Here is a 20,794-nt window from a genome sequence, read left to right as displayed (position 1 = left end):
TACACAGGGACCCTACAAATCGGTGTGCTTTGAAATATGTTATCAGACAACTTGTTTCTATTGAAGCGGTCCTCCAATTTTCATGTTATATTTGTTGCTATAAAGGCAGCTTTAAAAATTATGGGGGACACTTAAGCTCCGCCTTTATGGGTATGAAGCTATAGCGTAGGCTACTAGCCCACATATTGCCGAGAAACAAGCTTCAAAACAGTATTTGTTGTTTCTTAGCAGCCGCCGGCATACAGGCTTATCACTCTGATTCTGGACCGCGTATCAGTTCCGTAATCTTTGTTAATGCTCGATGTCGCGAGTCACACCTTTATCAGTTTTGTTGTAGCGCAAGATGCACCGAGATCTGTCTGGAAGGTTCCGGCCACTCGGGTGTCTTTCCACAATGTTCCAGCCCGTGCTGGTAGCTGTTTGCGACGTTATCTAGATTGTTCTGTGCAGCCTTTAAATTGAGCGTTGCCGAGTGTGACGGGCATTCCTTGCCCGACGAACGACGAGCACGTTTGTTTCTATCGCCGCCGCCGAGTTGCTTAGTTCTTTTGCGGGCGCAAGTCAGCCCAATAAAGAGTTTCTTCAGTGCAATCATCGACCCTTCATTTGTGCCGTCGACCTTGTCACCCCTACGTGACAATATAAAGCCCCGCTATAACCAAGTCGTATGAACGTGCCGCGTGACCTAGGGGTAACGTGAATGGAAGGGTTCTGGCAATCTGATACCACCGTCACCACATGAAAGGAGAAGCCTGAGTTGGCAGCTCCTGCCAAAACGTAACGTCATGCAGCCCAGTTAGTGCGTGGCTATGTCATGCCCGAGATTTTTCACTCACAATGCCGCCGCCGTATGGTCGGTGAAACGCCGTCGCGTTAAAACAGCCCGCGGAGCTCTCAGAAATAGTGGCTCGTTTCACTGGTTCAGAATATTTATCAGAGCAGAAGGCATTGAAGCCCCGCTCTTCAGAAAATTCGGCGTTGAGTTCGCGTTGTCGGCGTCATGAGCGAAAAAAATCGCAAGCATGCTTCTTGCAGTTGATGGAAAGCGAAATGGCCGGGCGCTGACTGGTCGGCACGTTGTTTGACGTCACGAGACCGCGTGACATGGCCGCGTTCTGCCAACTTGGCTATATGGGAGGATGAGGCGGCAATCCAACACTGCTGTCTTGGATCACGACACACTGCCCCAAAGCCATGCAGGCACGTTCGTACGACTTTGTTATAGTGGGGCTTTGTAGCTATGTCGTGTGGTCTTCCACGTAATATGGTAGCATGCGACTGACTGTGTGCTAATGAGCGTGTGTGAAGCACAAATTAAGGGATTGGTGATTAAGCAGATAGCAAAGCACCTGTGCGCGAACGTGAATTTGCAAGGGTGGCCGCACACGAGAGTCGTTAGAGAGATTTAGCATGCCGTAGACGTACTAGCGTAGACGTGTACTTGTTTATCGGGCACCTGTTACGCATGCGCATTGGACACTCCTTGCCTCACCTATGCCAGTGCACGTGCGCAGGAAACGTCCGGTAAACCGGTGTATGTACGTACTTGTCCGCTAGGCTAAATGACCCTGTTCACGCTGTCACCTGATATCCTTTAAGGCGGCCGGCTCAAATGTCCCCCAAAGATTTTGTCTGGGTACAGTGATCGGCGCTGAAGGTTGCTTGTGCCACCCAAACGGTGAACAGTTGCTCTAGAGAGGAACGTATTGAATGAGACATTAACTTCACTTAAGATAGGAAGGCTGCTCTAGACATATCTGGATGGATCATGGGAGAGGCCACTGTTGATGCGCTTCCTTTGCATAGCAGTGAATGAAACTCGGCTAATAACGATGACGTCGATGATGAAACGAACGCACGACTTCGTATGGCTGCGTTTGCGTGCAGTGATGAAATAGGCGTTCTTTTAACTGCATAAACGTGTGGCGTTAGCTGGCGAAGGACGCACGTCACACAACTCGAAGTGTTGCCATATGGACCGCCGTTACCGTCGTCGGCTCGGTCGCTGAAAAATCGGCACTCTGGCAAGACAGTTATTGAGGCACTTGGTGCACACACTAAATTCTTGCGAAGGCCTTTCTTTGAAACCTAGACGGCCAGGCGAAATCGTCCGTGCACTATAGCCTAATCACTCGCGTCGTAAGGTGACCGCAGTAAACCGCATCGCTTTTTATCGCCCCCATAGTTTAGCTAGAACAGGTATACTTGCGATATCACGAACAGCACCGCCCCGAACGATACTTTAACTTGTCGGCTCATTCGAGAGGAAATGTGAACTAAGTGGCTGTTAATGCAAGGGTGGGTACTAAACAAGGACCACGACGAAAACATGTGGGATGTAAGGCCCGTCCGCCCAGGCTCTTTTATGTGTACTTAGTTAGCGCTGCCCATCCTATGCCGGTAAACACCACTCTATTGCACTTCGATCAGAAATGCCGCTTTCACTAGCTTACGCTAACCCGAGACAAGCAAACTCTCACACAGTGAATAGAGGAGGAACCTCTAGGCACAGGCTTCGCTGGCAATTCACCTGCAAAGAGTGTTTGAAAAGGTACCACGTGATGTTTACTATATATATACTATCGGTTGCCCAAGCCACTCGATCCCGAATGCTTTGAGCAGCTTTGGCGCATTACTGCCTCCCTTTAAAAGAAGATTCGGGCGTAGGCGCGACCGAATAAGCATGCAAGAAAACGAAAAATGGACTTGCCTTGGGAGCGAGTCGCCATCTTGAGACAAAAGGAGATCAGCTCGCTTGCTTTCCAGCGAGTGTACAACAAGATAAAATGAAAAGGAATACGCCCAGTTCACCGCAGTGAATGTTGTATATTTATTGCTAAATAATGCCCCTCAACAGTGTATACAAAAAGTTTGTTCGAAAAGTACGTGCCGGACAAGCACGGAGCGCGACCAAAGTGCGCGCTTGACTCTCTGCCTCGGGCACACATATGATGTGCTACCTCAATATCTTGCTGATTAAATGCCGCTCTGAACAGTGTCGTACATATGGAGATTCACAGCTCTGTCCGGAGCCTTCGAGAGTAAAAAAAAATTGGTTATAAAGCTTGGGCAATGTGCAGTTGGTTGAGCCAAGATGCGAGTAAATGCAAGCTTCCCTTCAGCGGGAGGATCATGCGCCATGCTAAGGCACAGGAAGCACCGTCGCCAGCAAAAAGACTAGCCACGACCACCAGGCCCGAGTAGCACCGCTCCCGGGCGCCAGCCGCAGACGGCCCTTGTCGACGACAGCGCTGCCGCCTGCGTGGGCCAGAATTGCACCGCAGCCTCCTTAAGTATGTGAACAGCCCTGCTTCTTCGTTGCCTATACACCGGGTGTTTCAGAGAAGATAAACAAAAATTTTTCAAAACTATTGGCTTCTTGAGATACCGAAGTGGCTTCACCGGCACTGCAATGTCAGTGTAGGCTGATATCAGAAAGCAGGTGACTCGTGCTAACTATAGTAGGCTTCTTAAATAAATTCTGACGGCTTACTTTTGCACTATTACTCTTGAAAACTTGAATGTAATTAGATATTTGTAGCCGGCCGTTAGTAAAAGCCATAGCACTCTTTCTTTCTTTCTTTTTTTTTTTTTTTTTTTTTAAATTCGAGAACGCGAGTTCCATCGGCGCTATACGGCTCAATGAATTTCGTACACTGCGCGCACTTTTTGAAAAGCGCGTGCTGCGAAGCGACGTCAGTCCCTACACGTCACTTCGAAGCCCTTTCGAAGCAGTGCTCGCCCTTGCTCGTTGCTCCAGCTGACAAAGCAAATGCCACGTTACAGGTGCGCAACGCGGTTTGACGTGCAGTGATAAACGTATCTTCGCGGCCCGCCGAAGAGGGAATACGGCGGGCAAAATTCGTTGAACCACAGCGCCGAGGGAAGTTGCGTTTTCGAAATTTTGGAGTAGTACGGCGATTACTAATAGCCGGCTACAAATCTCCAGTTACATTCAAGCACCTGAGTGCAATTAGTTAAAAAGTAAACTATTAGAGTTCAGTTAACCTGCTTATGGTCAGCATGATTCACCTGTTTTCTGATCTTAGTCAGCACTGGCATTGCAACGCTGAAGAAGCCATCTCGATACCTAAAAAATAAAAATAAAGTGAAAACACCTATCTATAAACATTCGGGTTCATCTTGGCTGAAACATCGGGCATAGGGCGCGAATGATCGCAAGCCATATTTCTTACAAGTGTATTTTGCATACGCCTGCTCAAAAAGAGAATAAAAGAAAAGAAAAGAAAACCATGTTGCGGGACACTTCAGATGCAAAAAAGAAAAAAAAAAAAAAGAAAGGAAACCAACGGGCAAAAGGCAACGGTCACCAAAGGGAGCTCACTGACGAGACAAGCATCGAGATCTACGAAGACTCGCCTCAAATGCTCAAAACGTAAGGAGAAGGCGAAAATTTTCAACACGTACGCAGTTATTTAAGACACTGTTGTATACGTGCGGTAGACCTTGAAACTGAAAAGGCGCCGGCATTTTCGTGTTAGAAATAAAATGGAAGGCGGCTTTATAATTCCCTTTAAAATGGCCCATAAGCTAAAAAAAAAAAAAAAAAAAAAAAAAAAAAAAAAAAAAAAAAAAACGAGGAGAACGTTTTCTCTGTACCCAATTTTACATGAATTAAATATATGAAGAAATATCTTTATGACAAATAAAACGCACAAGAAAACTTTTGGTTAAAGATGCAGCAATGCGAAGACGGTTTAGTCACAAAGTGAACTGAGTATCAGTTCACCGCTCAAAGCTGATGCACTGCAGCGCGGCTTGCATGCGCCATGTGGTGTAAAAGGGGGAAGGGGTAGGAGAAAAAGACAATAATAATAATAATAATAATAATAATAATAATAATAATAATAATAATAATAATAATAATAATAATAATAATAATAATAATAATAATAATAATAATAATAATAATATAATAATAATAATAATAATAATAATAATAATAATAATAATAATAATAATAATAATAATAATAATAATAATAATATAATAATAATAATAATAATAATAATAATAATAATAATAATAATAATAATAATAATAAAAAGCTTATTTTATGGGACCGCGTAACGAAGTAGCTCGACCCTGCGCTCTGTGCACACTGCTGTGGAGGAACAGCTGCGCAGGAAGGTACTCTTTAGCCTAGACAACGCCTATTTACTTCCAGCTCAGCTTTGAACAAAGTTAACTGTAGCATTAGCTGTCTCCAGAAGCGAACGAACACTGTACCACAAAAGCACATTCTACGAGAGCCCGTGAAAGCGCGAACAAATGAGCGAAAAAAGGTTGCTGCTACAAAGCGTTTTTGTGTTCAATTAACAGTGCCGCTAGGCAACATTTCGCTATTTAGTTGAATTCACGCCGCTGCGATTTCTGTGCTATTTCACTGCGTCGTAAAAAAAAAATAATAAAAAAAAAGTCACGAGCAACCAAAAAAATAATAATAATAAAACAGGCGGCGGTTTAGCTTGGCTAAGCATGGGCATACATGGATAAGCAATATTTAGCACTTGCTTAGCTAAGTTTTGTTTCGTTCAGCTTCGATTTACCACGTTTAGTTCAGGTTCGCTTGCTTTCTTCCACAGCACCGCCGTCATCGCAACCACCAGTAAGTAGTAGCAGCAGCAACACAGCGGAGAATCGAAGCACGTTATACATAGAATCACTTTGCGCGGCTACATGTTGTCGTGTTCCGCTAAGTATTTATTTTGTTCGTTCACTAATTTACCTTCAAGGCCAGCGCATTACACAGAGGAGTGGTTGGACAGCTTACAGACATCGCCACTCCTGATTGCCCAATGTTACCCAAACCACTTATAAAATGTTGTGTGATCATAAATGGAAACAATATCGGAGCGAAGGCGATTCCAATCGTGTGAAATACGTGGCAAAAAGAATAAACAAAGGATTTATTGTGATTTTACTCAACACCAACCATTAAGGCGGTGATTTCAACACGGCCAGAAATATAATGTGGCATGGCTCAAAAATAAAATTCAACACGAAGGTTATAGTAAAGTTTAGGAAAAATTCTAGAAGGCACCTTGGATCCCTAAATTGCGACGAGGTCAAAGCCCCTATCGCGCGGTGGTCCGAAGCCCTCCACTACGGCACTTCTTTCTCTCTGTTTTCACTCCGAGCCGAATGAACGTGTCTGCGTGGCCGAAGGTTAACGTGAATGCAAAGGTTTTGGCATGCCGAGTGTTATATAACCCTCCCATATGAAAGGAGAGGCCCGAGTTGGCAGCTCTTGCCAAACGTAATGTCAGGAAGCCCCGCGTCCAGTTAGTGCTCGGTCATGTCAGCTGCCAGCTACCGCCTCCCACGTAACGAAAGCGTACGGACGGACACGATCCGCGAGTATGAGCCATTAAAGGCTATCGCCTTGAAAAGGTTCAGGCAAAACATTTTTCGGCGGGATTGTATTGACGGCAGAGGAATATTTCATTTAATACACGTTGTATGGCAGCAGGAATAAATGAAGCGAGTAAAGTGCTTCTGTGCCAATTCTAGTGGAGATATCAAATTGTTAGTCTTCGGGTCGCACACTGCAGTGGCATATTCTAATTTAGATCTAACCAAGTGTCTTATATAACACGCGATTAACGCTGCTGATTATCTTATCATATGCAAATACCAATTTAAATTAGACGTAATATGAATACCTAAATACTTGTAGGAGGAAACTGCTGCTAAATGGGAGTTGTTGAAGGTTGAAGGTTTATTTCCGCAACTGGTGTTGCGAGGACAGCCAGGGAAAAAGCTGTATAGACAGCTTGAGAGGTCCTGGCTTCCTAATATACTATCGGTATATTCAGGTAATAAGGAAATATACTATCGGATACTCGGGAAGCAAGCATCGCTTTACACTTGTTAATCTTTTATCTCATAAGACAAGCATTGCACGAGTTGCATATATATAATATAGGTATAATTTAGGTCTGCCTGAAGGTTAGCACCGTCATCATTAACTAGTTCGCGATAAATTACGCAGTTGTCAGCTAGAAGATGTATATGAGATTAAACAAAATAAGTAATGTTATTAATCTAAATGGAACAATAATGTAGCAGGCAAAAGAAGCTTCCGTCGTTGCTTTCGCAATTCAACTATGGTTAACCAGAGCTAAACTACCAAGAATTTTTTTTTTCTCCTTTCTGGTTTATCAGATGTGGCTACTTGTACTTAAGCAGAGGCGCTCTGAATAAAACAATCACTCGTTAGTCAGCGCTGTGTCTCATTCTCCCTCGTGTTTGTGCTGGTGCGCTGCTTTTTTTCCTAGAAATACAGTCAGCCAGCGAAGAATGGCCCATAATACTGTGTAATTTATAAGTAAACGATAAAGCTGTGTTTCACACAGTGATTTTTAAAAGGCTTACTGAGCTGACAGGAAAGATTTCGATTCCAAAAAGGCCACAAGGCTTGAGAATGTGGTGCGTTCCAAATGTTTACAGCATATACTAGTAACAGAAATTGGCCGATATTTAGCTGAAGAATGTTTATTGCCCGATTTGTAGACTGCAATCCTCTTCCAAATTTTCAATTCACCTGGAAGAGTTGATGCATCAAGTGACTATTGAGATATTTTCGTTAGCATGACTGAACTGCAAACCGAACTGTTTTTCAGAAGTTTACAATCTACGGAATAGTAGCCAGGTGAGGAATGATTCTCCAGGTTGTCGAGTTCCACAATTCTACCCATGCCAACAACAATGCCGACGCATGAATGGGAAGTCGTACGTAATGAAAGGTGTCTGGAAGATTAGTACTTGTAGCCTCAGAGAAACTTCTTGAAAAAGGTGTCATTTAGGATCACCATCATCATCATCAGCCGGACTATATCCACTGGCAGGGCGAAGGCTTCTTCCATAATACTCAATTAACCCGATCCTATGCTAGCTGCATCCACGACTCCTGCAAAGTTCTTAACCTCACCCGGTCCCCTTTCTGACGCTCATTGCTACGCTTTCCTTCCCTTGGAATACAAATGGTTACCCTTAGGATAGCATTTAGGATTTTAGAATGTCATCTAGGATAGCAGCACATTAACTAGGACAGAGTTGCCATCTCAACCTTCTAAAGAACGGAATTATCAAGGCTAGGGTTAATCGTACACCAACACTTTCGAAAACTGGATCCCAGAGTCGAAGGTAAGGAATTCGACATGAAATCGTTTTAACCTTCCTTCAATGCGGCGATGTATCAGATGCAGATTTGTAGGCTGACCATCGTGAGTTTGAGAATGAAAATACGACCGAACGATACAGATGTTTTTACTTTTTTTTTTTTTTTCAGTTAGAAAGCCGTTTGATATAGATTTTACATCATAGTGTTCGAAGATTTGACGCGATGATACGGGCAAGAACGTAATTTTCAATTAGTTGGTTTGCTTTAGTAGAAAACATGTCCCAGTTACGTTGAACAGAACGGTTATCAAAATTTGTCAAATTCATCAGTGAAATCTACCAATTAAGCGTTGACTGCTCCGAAGTTAGCTCTCGCAAAGTCACGGATGTTTTGTGTATTTTTGTATTTTGGAAATTTTCACACTGATATTAAAAAAGGAGGTAAACGAGTGATCATTTATACCTGGGAAATCAGAAATGCTTGAAACAAGGTCAGGCCTATTTGTTAGGATTAAATTAATATATGGCCGAGACTAGTGCGATTGTTGCAACTTGTAGCAGGCTGTTCCAGGTATATAGCGAATGGTGCCTCCATGTAACGCTTGTAGCACAACTGCTTCCGATCGCACCATGGTTCTTACTTAACTACCAGCGGCTCTTATTTCGTACTAAAGGAAGTCGCGATGATTGAACGTTATTTCCACATAACGGCAACATATTTTTTTTTTTTTTTCTTATTTTGCCTCTGTGAGCGGCCCAGGGGAACAGCACTGGATTAGGACCATGAGTTGATAGCTGTGGAGGAACTGCAGGCGCTTGTTGGAAGATTCGTTGTGGTCTGGTGCAAAGGCGACAAATAAAATTGCAATGCTACAGCCGACTGTGGTCGTTAGGAGAACGCTCGTAAATCAATAACAGAACGTTATAGCCCGCCGTTACTGTTATTTAACGAAAGGCAACGAAGCGTAGCTGCGCAAGGACTCAATACACGCGCACAGCTAACAGCCGACGTGGACGATAAAGGGATAATGCTTAGAGGTGAGCTTTCTGACGCATGCATGGAAGGAAAAAGAAGACGTAACTACATGGAGTATACTATCTCTGCTACTAGCAACTTGCTCTTCTTAGGCCTGCGTATAGCGAGTTTTCTTGGCCCAAACTGACCACAACGAGCGTGAACATTCGGTGTCCATAAAAGGCACAGATTATAGATCAAAACAACCCCAATCAAAACGTACAAGACCATATAATATCCGGTTAACAGATCAACACGGACGGACCACTCGCAAGCAGTGCATTGGCAGTTGTTTTTTTACAACTTTACGCTGGTTTTTTTTTTCTTTCTTTTTTTGGCGCGGATTCTGTATTTCGGAGGAGGCGAAATGCTAAAGAGCATACGTAGACCAGCATTTCGAGCACATTAAGAAACTCTGGGTGAGCTAGAACGGCAATGTGGGTTAGTTGGTGCGGTTCCAACTTTGCTGTAGCCTCCAAAACAAAAGGCATGTAGAAAGAAGTACGGCTGGACATTTAGATGAGCTTTGGAGAATGTTGTGTCCGCCGCGGCAGACAGTTTGTGCCTGCAATTGTTTATTTCTATTTTCGTCTACGATCGGGACGATCGCTCGGTGGCCCCAGGTCATGTTACGGACGAAGGAGGAAGAAGAGGGCAGTGCCGCGGGCAGGAGCGCGCGCGCTAGGCCCTCACACAGATTCATTAAACGTCATCTCACGACCATCGAGCATCTTCTCTGTCCTCTGTTCTCCTGTTGTCATCACTTGCCGCCACGTAACATTATGATTGATTTACCGCTACCGAATTATTCTGTCAGTGGCTGTTGCACTTCGAGCTCCACTGCCCATTACTACAGAAAACGTGAAGAAAAAGGAAAGCAGTGACCGACGAACTTACGGAAGGGAGAAAGCCCAAGCCCAGGAAAAACAGGTGCAACAACTGGGAGTCGGCTAAAAAAACATAATCAACAGATGTGTTCATGAGTGGGTGCAGTACACAGGCTATTTAATCTTTTTTCTAGTGTAGTGGGTTGTATGAGTTGAGGGGGAAGAGGAGGAGCGTTATTTTTAATTGTCGGTCAAGTGCAGTTATGCAATGAGTTTCCCAATTTGGCACGTTGGCAAATATATTTAGGGCAATGATGTTATGTAAAACCCGCGCACAGAATTGAACTTCTGATGCCTCGTAAGCTCTTCTGTTATGAACGAGCTCCAGCCACCATCGAAAGTTGCCATTTCCCACCCAAGAAGGAACGTTTGCAGGGGTACACATGAAGTCTATTCGTGCTGGACATCAGGCTGGCTCATTCAGAAGGATGTGCATATGGTTGTTTCGGTGCCTACATTGGTCTAGCATTGATGCGTCTGTCAGTTTGCACCCTCATCTCACTTACTTGAGGCATGGTGACTCCCACAGGTGGAGCAAAAAGTAATCCTTCGCTGATTGACCGTCTCATGCACGGTGATCTTTAGTTGTGCAGAGGAAGCCGAGCACATGCTTGGACGGAAATAATCGCCAGAGAGTCAAGACTCAGCTAGCTTGACTTGCTGAGAACGCAGCTCTCGATAATCATTGGAGAGTTGTCTTGAAGAACCGATGATGAAGGTTGTACCAGAGCCGCATTCTGGGTTGCGTCTCTCTCCTGTAGTCACATCCAGACCTTTTCGGCGCTTCAAATCGCTCTTCTAGAGGTTCTCAATCTCCAGAAAGGACGGCAAATTTCCAATTCTGGCATGGCTGCAGTGGTGCCAAACTTTTCATCTGCTGCACCAGTTGTACAGAAAGAACCTCAGCTCTTCGATCTCGACTCTACATCTCGCAAGGTCGGTGAAGTACTCTTGCTCCAATCGCATGGTCATCATCATCATCACCATCAGCCAGACTGCACCCACTGCAGGGCTAAGGCCTCTCCCATAATGTGTTAACTGTAGTCAAAGCCCTGCTTCAATAATCGCGTCCATGTAGCAGTCTTCAATGGCAGGGAGGCTTGCGATCTTCTTCCACAAAAAGCGAAAAGGAGTGAAACTTATTTGTGACAGTAAGACTATTGCTATGATAAATCATTTGGTCAAACTGCTCCAAAACCTCATTCCAATGGCATAAGTACCCAGAGAATGGAGCAATGGTTAGCTACAGCTGGAGTAACTTGGCTCAGAGTCTTTCAGGAGGAATGGCAATGACTTGAGTAGCAGTTTCTGGGAGCAAAGTTACTGTTGACAGAAGAGTCCTTTAACTGAGGAGGTCAGCCAGAGTGTGCTTGCATTGTCTTCAAACTCAATGGCCGCCGTATACTCTGTTTAAAAAGGTCCATCATCATATATTTTTTTTACCTTTTGGTTAATCTCCTTAAGCTTTTTGTTATTCATATTGAGCCCCTCGTACAGTTGGTCGCATTACAGTTGGTCATGTATCACATAACCGGAAATTAGAAGAGCACTTGCCTCGCTGATGCGTAATGTTGTATGCCGGTCGAAGACATTTGTCTACATACCAGTCTATTCAGCTTATACGATCGCATTCAGAGCATGGAGGTTCAGGCTGCAGATCCAAGATTCCAGATCCAAGATTCCAGCTCCAAATGATTTGCACTCGATCATACAGTGAATTCTAGATTTGGTTGTAAAAAGGGGCTCTAAGGAATGCAACATAGGCAGCACTAGGAAGCACACACCACAAGGGGGATCGGCGACACAGAGAAGAAATGAGAAAGAAAAAAAACTATTTTCCTACTATCTGATTTGACAAACATCACAATGCATAAAACCAAAAAAAAATGGATCATGCAAATCTGACCAGGTTAGAGGTGTTGGGCTGTAAATAGGAACAAAAGAAATGACGTCCAAAACTCCAGCACGAGTGCTTTTCTGCAAGCGGGTCTTTTTCACTGGCACAGTAGTGGGGATTGCACGATTCAACAATAATGTCCCAACCATTTCATAAGCATTAACTAGCCCAAATTTCTCATTTCATTATGCTTCAAAGCTTATTTGAATGGTTCTCAAGGATTAATACTCAGGCCAGAAGTAAAAAACGAAAACTGAACAAGCCACTTTGCCATACTGAATTCAGTGCCTTCACTCGATCCACACCACTTTATGCAATGACACCTCATTAGAGATCAAGTACACAAAAACGAAGTGATAATTTATGGATATGAAGCCAGATCCCATTTTACTGAAGCATTAAAGAATTAAAGAGGTCAGACCTCTGGACCGCCACCACCACAGTGCTGTACCATAAGCAATATTTAAGAAAATGTTTGCAAAAAAAAAAAAAAGAAGCCCTGAATATTAAACATTAATTTATTCAGCAATGTGCTGAGATCTGTTCAAACGGAATATTTTCTTCCTTCTGGGCACCTTAGCTTTAAAAATGGCAGCATACATGGATGGCGCCACTCGAGTTTGTTTCATGGCATGTGATTTGACAAGATCAACATTTCCAGATCGGCAAATATTTTGAAAGCTGTACTACACACAAAAGTAGAGGTATACAATTGCTACTGCAATGGCTTTCAAAAATGTGAACAGGGTACGCATGAGAGTGTGGCTGTCAGTATATTACTCTAGAGTCTGTATATAAAAAACTCTCTCTCTCATAGATGGTCGAATGTAGTAAAGTGAAGCCAAAAGTTTTGGGGAGGATATAAAATGTGATCAAGTAGTAAGGAGACTTCTTCATTGAAATGTGCATGCAAAGGTACAAATGGTATCAGTAGTGCGCTCGATGCACAACATAAAATAAAAAAAAAAAGAGAAAAATATGCAATCTTAATTCAATAGTATGCATTCTTGCAATTTCTGCAAAGGTGGTTTGGAATACCTTTTGAGCATATTTCAAGTTGAAGCCTTGGTCAGGTGATTAAGTCCACCATTGTGCTAAGACCTATGCAGGTGAAACTGCATGAGTATTGTAGACTGTCTTATTGGAACACATGTTTAGAAACTTGAGATGAACTCTTATGGGCAAAAAATCCCTCAAATGCATTCAAGTGGTCACACCTTCCTATTCAGTCCCACTCTCTATATGCAAGAGGTGCTGACTACAGGTACATAATGTATGTAAAACCAGCAAGATGGCCTTCTACTCTCCTGCAGGATATGATATGGCATACCTGTCACTAGCCAAGAATAAAGGACATTGCAAGAGATGAACTCAACACTTGGGCTTTTATTTTCACCAGTAAAAGGGAGGAATGATGAAAAGGAGGTGAAATGCCAAATTCAGCCTTTCATTTACAGCTAACAGTACCAATGCCAAGGACTCGTTGGTGTAGTGGAATTACAGCCATAAGGCAGTCTGCTCTCTCTTTGGTTGATCAACACTTCAGTCATAGCAAAGAGCTCTTAACTGCATATTGTGATAGCAAGAATCATAAAAAGATGTCCATAAACTGCACTGCAATTAACACAATTCTTCTTAAAGACTAAGAGAGACTCTGCCCACAATATAAATTCTTCTGCACTGCAAAACTGAACAACATATATTAAAAAAAAAAACAACAATAAAATACATGTATATACATTGCAAACCATTTATGGAGCATACTGCAGAAGCTACACAAATTCACACCAAAGGTGGCAGAGATGCTTAAGCAAAGCAACAATTTTCTCTTATGTCACGTCAGCACATCCCTTATGAAATTGAATATTGGTTTCAAACAACACGACACTCAATAACAGCCCTAAACTTAGCGCTGTTGCTCAAAACTCATCTGTGGTTTGGGGACCATTAACATGAGTTGTATACGATTGCACTTCTGACTACTCGTCATGAGGAATAAATTTAGAACTCGCCACGAGTACCACAGGCATGAACTCTTCAACTCAGCCAGAATTATTACAGAACTGTGTCAGCCTCAAGGCAGCCATTCTTCTGCCTACCACTGAATGCCAACTCAGAGAAGCAGTTAAAACCCCACCAGTAAACATGTCTGACCAAATTCTGCTTTCTTCCAATTCTTTTATTTTATTTTTATTTTTTTTTCACCTGGATGCTGAGCATCGTGTTAAGCATAGGGCTGTCCTATAAGCGACCTAAACTTTATTACAATAAAGCTGCAAAATCTACATGTCAGCTTCTATGCATAGCAGCTATTCCTATGCAAAAGCAGCAGGGCTTGACTATGTGGCAATAATGAACCTCCCCCCAGGAGTGCACCCCTCTAGTGGGCACCATGTGAGCTAAGCATGCCAGGCCAGGCCACCCATGCTCCCTCCAACATTTTCTGTGAACAACAGAAAGGTGAACTTATAGACAGATATCAGTCATCTGTAAACAAACTTGATTCTTTCTTCCCTGTACATTTCCAGTAATATACTTAATCCATTTAAATCTGTTTAACCCTCAATTTAAAAATACTGGCAAATAAGAGTGCATCTTCTTGCAAGAGGCCAGTGCATTCAGGGACCATACACACACCTGGTCATCGAATTATTGTTCCACAGTTTGCCACATCGTTGGTCACACAGACTATGATTGCAGAAAAAATTTGGACCGGAGGTTATGGCACATAAGCTCTGCCTTTAAAAGTATGATGCGACAACATTAAAGGTTTATACCCCTGTCATACTGGCACTCTTAAGGCCTTTGAAATTAAGGTTCTTTGCTCCTAAGGTGGTTGGCGTGCGGCTACACGGCAAAGTCTCGAGACCTTTGCGAAAAAGGCCCGTAGCGGGAAAGGCGGTCATTACTGGCTTTTCAACTGCAAAAAGGAACGGCCCGAACATGAGTGCCAGCGAGCGAGCGCAAAAGACAAAAACGTTAGCGCAAATATAATTTTGAATACTATATTTAAGCCCAATTCTATGCAAGGGTTAATTTCACATCACAATGAACTTTAAAAATCTGGACTGTTGAGATACCACTTCAACTGTTTTCAGCAGCCTCATTGGCACACACATGCTATGCTTTCATCTTTATGCCATGAAGGAAGGAAAAACTAGGAGGGAGCGCGGTAATACTTTGCAGCCTAGTCATAAAAAATAAAAGCGAGAGAGTCGGTCTCCACGTGATTAGACCACGTGATAGCGTGCGGTGATATCAACTACCGCTGCGCATTGCGCATGCGCGAATAGGCGCCGCACGGGGTTTGTTGCACGCGCAGCACCAAGGGAATTGGCGCGATAACCCATGCTCGCCTCAGCAGACAGCTGCGTGCCCGCGTCGAGGCAGACGCGCACATTAGAACATACTGACATTAAAACAGAGGGACAGACTGGGAGAGCGAAAAAACGGGGGAGGGAACGGCTTCATCGGCACTTGGCTTGCAAAGATTGGCCGCGTGACGTCACGCTCCCTCCTAGTTTTTCCTTCCTCCATGCTTTATGCAATGGTTTTACTTCATTGCCCTTTTGTTGTGCACTCATTTTTCGCTGGGCAGTATTTGCTGGCTAATGTACTATTTCATATTTCCACGCTTTAGTTCAACTATTCTATATATTTAAAGTGATTTTGCCAGTCGACAGATGGCGCTAATGGGGGTTGCATAAATCATCATCATCATCCTACCCATCTCCTCTGCATTTGCCGTGTAGCTGTGCCGCTGCTTCTTTAGAGCAATAAACCTCCTTTGCAGTTAAGACTTTGGAGAAGTGCCATGTGAATCTGTATTAGCATACATGAACGTCGCTCCTCTCCTCTAATATATCTGAACATACTCTTTAGCATACAGTCTTATGAGAAAGGCTACCTATGTAAGGCCCCGCTTAAGCAAACCCTATGAATGTGCCTACGAGGGGTAGCATGGCTGACATAGTCTGCAAGGGTCCTGGCAGGCTGATTCTGATCTCACCCTCTAATCTACAAGCAGAGCCCCGAGTTGGCAGCTCCTACCAAGTCAACCATGTTATGTGGTCGCGTGACACCAGGCAACCTGACGACCAGCCAGTCCCCAGCTATGCCAGCTACCAACTACCGCTTGCCAGAGCCATGCCTAATTTTTCACTCACAACGCCAATGCCAACAAGCCCATGCCAAATCTTCTGGAAAATGGGATCTTTAATGCTGTCATGTTAAAACACATGGAGCTAACTCATCCGTCATTCTGATGGCCAAGGAGGCTTGGCAAATGCACAGAGTGCTACTGGAAGAAGATTCATTCGGTGCAGTGGTGGCTTCATGCCTGTGCCGCTGCACATGTGGTAGCACTCGCACTTACATCCGCCTTGCCCTAAATAATGTGATCAGGTTGTCCAGCAACCCTGAGTCATGAATTAAGTGGGTTGAGTACACTGTTGGCAGGCAGTGTAGTGAGTAATGGATGTGCTCGCTAGCAAGGTACTAGTGCCCCCAAAATAAAACTGAGCACACGAACGAACAAAATTTCGCTTTGTGCCACGCCTTACAAGCGGATGGCATGTATATAGCTTGGGTGCATGTGGGATACCCGGATGCTTTGCTTGACACTCTTGTTCGCCTCATCAGCAGCCCGGACGAAGGAGAGCACTTTTTCCACAGGCCCATGCTCCGTTTTATTTTGGGGGCACTAGTGCATAAGTCTGCTCAGCCTAGATGGTGCAAGCATTGCTCCTGCTACTAGGAGACAGTTATAGAGCTGTGCCACCCCCCAATTTTTCACACTCCCTAATTCCCCTCCACGAAAGAACCTCAATCTCCTGTTTTCCCAAGGTACGAACAGACCACTATTGTCAAGGGATCTCTACCATGTAAGGAAGCTCAAATGTAAGCTTTGTAATGTAAACATCAAATAAAATGGGTTTAAAATTGTCACTTTAGGTCCCAAAAGTGCATATGCTATACAAACAATGACAGTACTGGTCACAGCACATGCATGCAGCTGTGAGATTATATCCCTGCTTTGATGACAAGGGGACAACTGCACCCTCGTAACATTCTGTACACGCACACACCATATGTGTAACAGGCATTCTGTGAGAAGAAACTGCACATTACACATACAACTGCTACAGTACAAACATAGTTTCATATAATTTGGTTGAAGGTCATCTTACTTAGTGTTCAGCATCAGGTTTAAAAAAAAAAGAGAGACAATCAGGCGAGAGAAGGAGCTCTCTGAAAGAGCCACGCGGAAGATGCAAAACAGCTACACTAGGTACCATGTTTCTATGCTCACAGCAATCTAGAGTGAATCCCTCACGAGCGATGTAACTTTACATGGCGTTTGCAAACATACGATGAGAGATCACACACCTGCAGCATATGCTGCCAGTGCAGCTACTGCTTTTCTGGATTCTTCTCCATATGCAATATACATTATTAAGCTTATCAAAACATGTAGTTTGTAATAATGCTTACAAAAATATACTTCGACTTCTTGGCTGTGCATATATTGAACCCGCTCTCCTCACAAAGCCCACTATGCTCACGACGACTATGAAATGCTCTGACCGTTAGAAACAACAAAGTGAACAGGAGCTTTCACAACCAGAGGCACACAACACAATGGAGATGAGTTTCTGGAATTTGTTATGTGGCCCAGCTTCAGTGATGCAGGTAAAACCCGCTTGGTCATGTAGCAACATTCTTAGATCTGTCCGCAGTATCTAAGCAGCTTCCATTAGAATTATAATGCCCAAGTTACTGCTCTATCAAAGCTTCCTGCCATGATGTGTCCACTGCAATTTTATTTCTCTTGCACAGTGAATGACAGAAAAGTGACAGATTTCAAAAAACCGATAAGAGTGCATGGCCTACACAAGAACTTCATCAAGGTTAAGCACTTGCCTCTGCCTTCTCTTGATTAAAATTACATTGCCTTACCTCTGTTTTAGCAGTATTATTGTATTTAGCAATCACGTTAAATATTATATTTCCTATTTCTAAACCAGTGGGAGAAAAATAGAAATTAGTTTAATGCCATCAGCAATCATTCTCAATAGCACTGTGCACTGTCAATTAATGTGTGCCACTATCACTTGACATGAACAGCATGTTTTATTGATCATCTAGTACTACTCCTTAACACTTTCCGAGGTGCAGGCCATCTCACACGGTTTCTTTTTTTTTCTTTCACCAAACAAAGATATTCATTATGTTTAAGTCCCTCTAAAATCACTGACTTTTTTCGATAACTATTGAAAAAATTTAAATTAATTGTAGTGATTAAAGAAAAACTCATCAGCCAATGGCAAGTTAAAATATAAATACATATACATATACATATAGATACACTCAGTCACATTAAGGGCACCTAATAAAACACTTGAAAGCATACTGAGCTGGGTGAATTGGCTTATACAGGACGTCCCAGGTATTATGAGCCAAGAATAAAAAAAGACTGGCAAATATAGCAGGACCAAGACGGGAGGAGTGTCCACCTCTTAAGAATATTTTTAATTCGGTGCGACTTCCTGTGGGGTATGGAAAGCAGTTTTGCAATGGAGCTACGCCACTTTAAGCATTACACCATTTGAATTTTGTTTGCAGCCAAGTGTGACTCTAATTAACACTTCAAAAATTTTCCTTCAGTATTCTAAGGCTCATTTTTTATTACAGAATGCCCAAGATGGTGAAGCACATATCGGCAGGCACAATGTAAGAGAAAACATTGATGAGAACCTCTTGCACGTTTCTCGCTCTTTTCTACCACTTCTCTTTTACTGCAAACCTCTGAATGTGATTAATTTAACTAATCATTTTATTAGCACAAATTAGTTAATAGATGTGCTTCATGCTCTGTATGCCACCATTGATGCCTGGTAGATTGCTGTGAAAATCACAGTCATCAGTGGACACGATATACATGCTTGGGAAAAAATTTAACTGCCCCCCCCCCCCCCCCCCCCTCAGTGCCAGTCTTTCTCTCTTTAAAGCCTTGAAGAACATTACCTGGGACATTCTGTACAGAACAGCGATGCAAAGACAGCAAAACACCACAGTAAGCCAGCAAGTAATGAAAGCTACTCTCTGTAACATACAAAACACAACAGTGAGCAAAGCTTTCAATGACAATTTGTGTACAGCCAGAATTTCACAGCGAGGCTTCCCTGACATCAGCAATTTACACAGCTTAACTGTCAATGTCGCTGCTTTAGAGTCACCATGTTAAGAGCATTGTCTACTAGATTACATTCTCAGACTACATAATAACGGAGGCTTCTTTTGTCTACCTATGTTGCTTCTCCCGCACACATAATGAACCAACCACAATAAAGCCCAATCTGCAGCCTAACCCAAGAAATGGCATCATAAATGACTGAAACTAAACTGACCATTTCAAACTCAATACGACTGTAAGTAATACTATGCATGCAACCTGATGCCATGGCTGTAAATAACGAGCCGACAAGCGTGAGGGCTAGTACGGTCTGCGGTGCATCTAACTGCTATGTCAGTCAGATAGAGTTTTGATACGTAGTTGTTTGCAAAAAAAAATAAAATAAATAATGGTCAAACAAACATTACAGCAGACACAAGTAACTGTACATTTCCTATTATGAAAACAATATATATGTGAAATGCAGACACCAAAATCAAAGCAAAAAGAAAAGTAGACAAAAATATGCAGAAAGCCAAAATTAGTACAGTTTTGTACATGCCAATTATTTCTATATTTATTTACCTGATCAAATCTTTTTACGATGCATAATAAGCAATATCAGTGTAGGCAGACATATCACCAAAACAAAACATAAGCAATAGTGACAGTGATCATTCCCAATGGCATTCTTTGCTTACTACACATTAGTACAGTTTGTGGTAAAGTGTTTTACCACTATTAGTTAACCTACCAATAATATCCTTAATGAAAACATTATGGCTATAAAAAAAGCACCACTCAGCAAAAACATAAAGCCTCAGACCGCAACATTACCATCATAAAAAAATTATTCCGAAACATTTTTTGGTGCAAGAACTAGCTACCTTGATACTGCAGTGTTTAGGCTGGCTATAGTTGCTACCGCAAGGTTTATGTCCACTGAGCTCTCAGATATGTGCTGTAAAAACATAGCAAGAGAACAAACACGGAATTTTAAGCGTCTGACTTTCTCCAGCGAAATGAAAAGCTGTCTGAATTGCTTGCTTTTGCTATGGTTTTGGTATAAACGCCCCTGAAAATTTCCCATAGTTTTTCAATATGCACCTGTTTTCAAGCATCCTGATGCTGAAAACCATGATCAGCAAGTGCGAATAAGACTGCAAGTCAGCAGAAATTCGGACTGTGTTCAGTCCCATTAAACACTAGACAGTGCTTTTAACAAGGCAATGAAACTTTTGCATCTTTACAACACAAAGGATAACAAAAAATGAACCCAAGGATACATTTCGACGTGGACATGGAGCGTGAACAAAGAAGACAGGAAAGCTGAGCGAATACGCAGGGTAAAGACGCCCATGAATAAACACAGCGAATGACAAAAGCACCACACAAGCCCTGGTATAGTAGGATACAACTTAAAAACAGCAGTTGTTAACTATGAGCAATGGTACACGGCATGTGTATTACTCCGCTGAAGGACAAAAAGAATTAGTCTTTAATATTTGAACCAGAGGCATCATAATTTGGTCTGGTGGTCTGCTTTTTAACCAGTTAACCAGAAAAGCCTTAACAGTGGACTATTTTTTCCCATGGAGAAAATGTGTGTGGCAGTCACTGCAGACTTAAGTTGTATACTACTATAGTAGAGGTGGCATCAATAGTACTATCTTTAT

At 42.8% G+C, this 20,794-nt stretch overlaps 1 protein-coding gene across 1 annotated transcript in view; it reads right to left on the bottom strand.

Moving 5' to 3' along the window:
• Window positions 1-2,806: 2,806 nt before the first annotated feature.
• The window catches only part of LOC146202000 (sulfhydryl oxidase 1-like), a 72,996-nt gene continuing 55,008 nt past the window's right edge, over window positions 2,807-20,794 (bottom strand). The window contains exon 11 of the mRNA XM_084587888.1: window positions 2,807-3,258. Within this exon, the coding sequence (XP_084444014.1) occupies window positions 3,143-3,258 (116 nt within the window). The 3' untranslated portion in view covers window positions 2,807-3,142. The remainder of the gene's footprint in view (window positions 3,259-20,794) is intronic.

This window comes from Amblyomma maculatum, chromosome 1, assembly GCF_055883805.1.
Source record: "Amblyomma maculatum isolate TAMU_Amacu chromosome 1, ASM5588380v1, whole genome shotgun sequence".
Lineage (NCBI taxonomy): Eukaryota > Metazoa > Arthropoda > Arachnida > Ixodida > Ixodidae > Amblyomma > Amblyomma maculatum.
The sequence above is the reverse complement of the archived record's forward strand: the minus strand, read 5'-3'. Positions and strand labels throughout refer to the sequence as shown.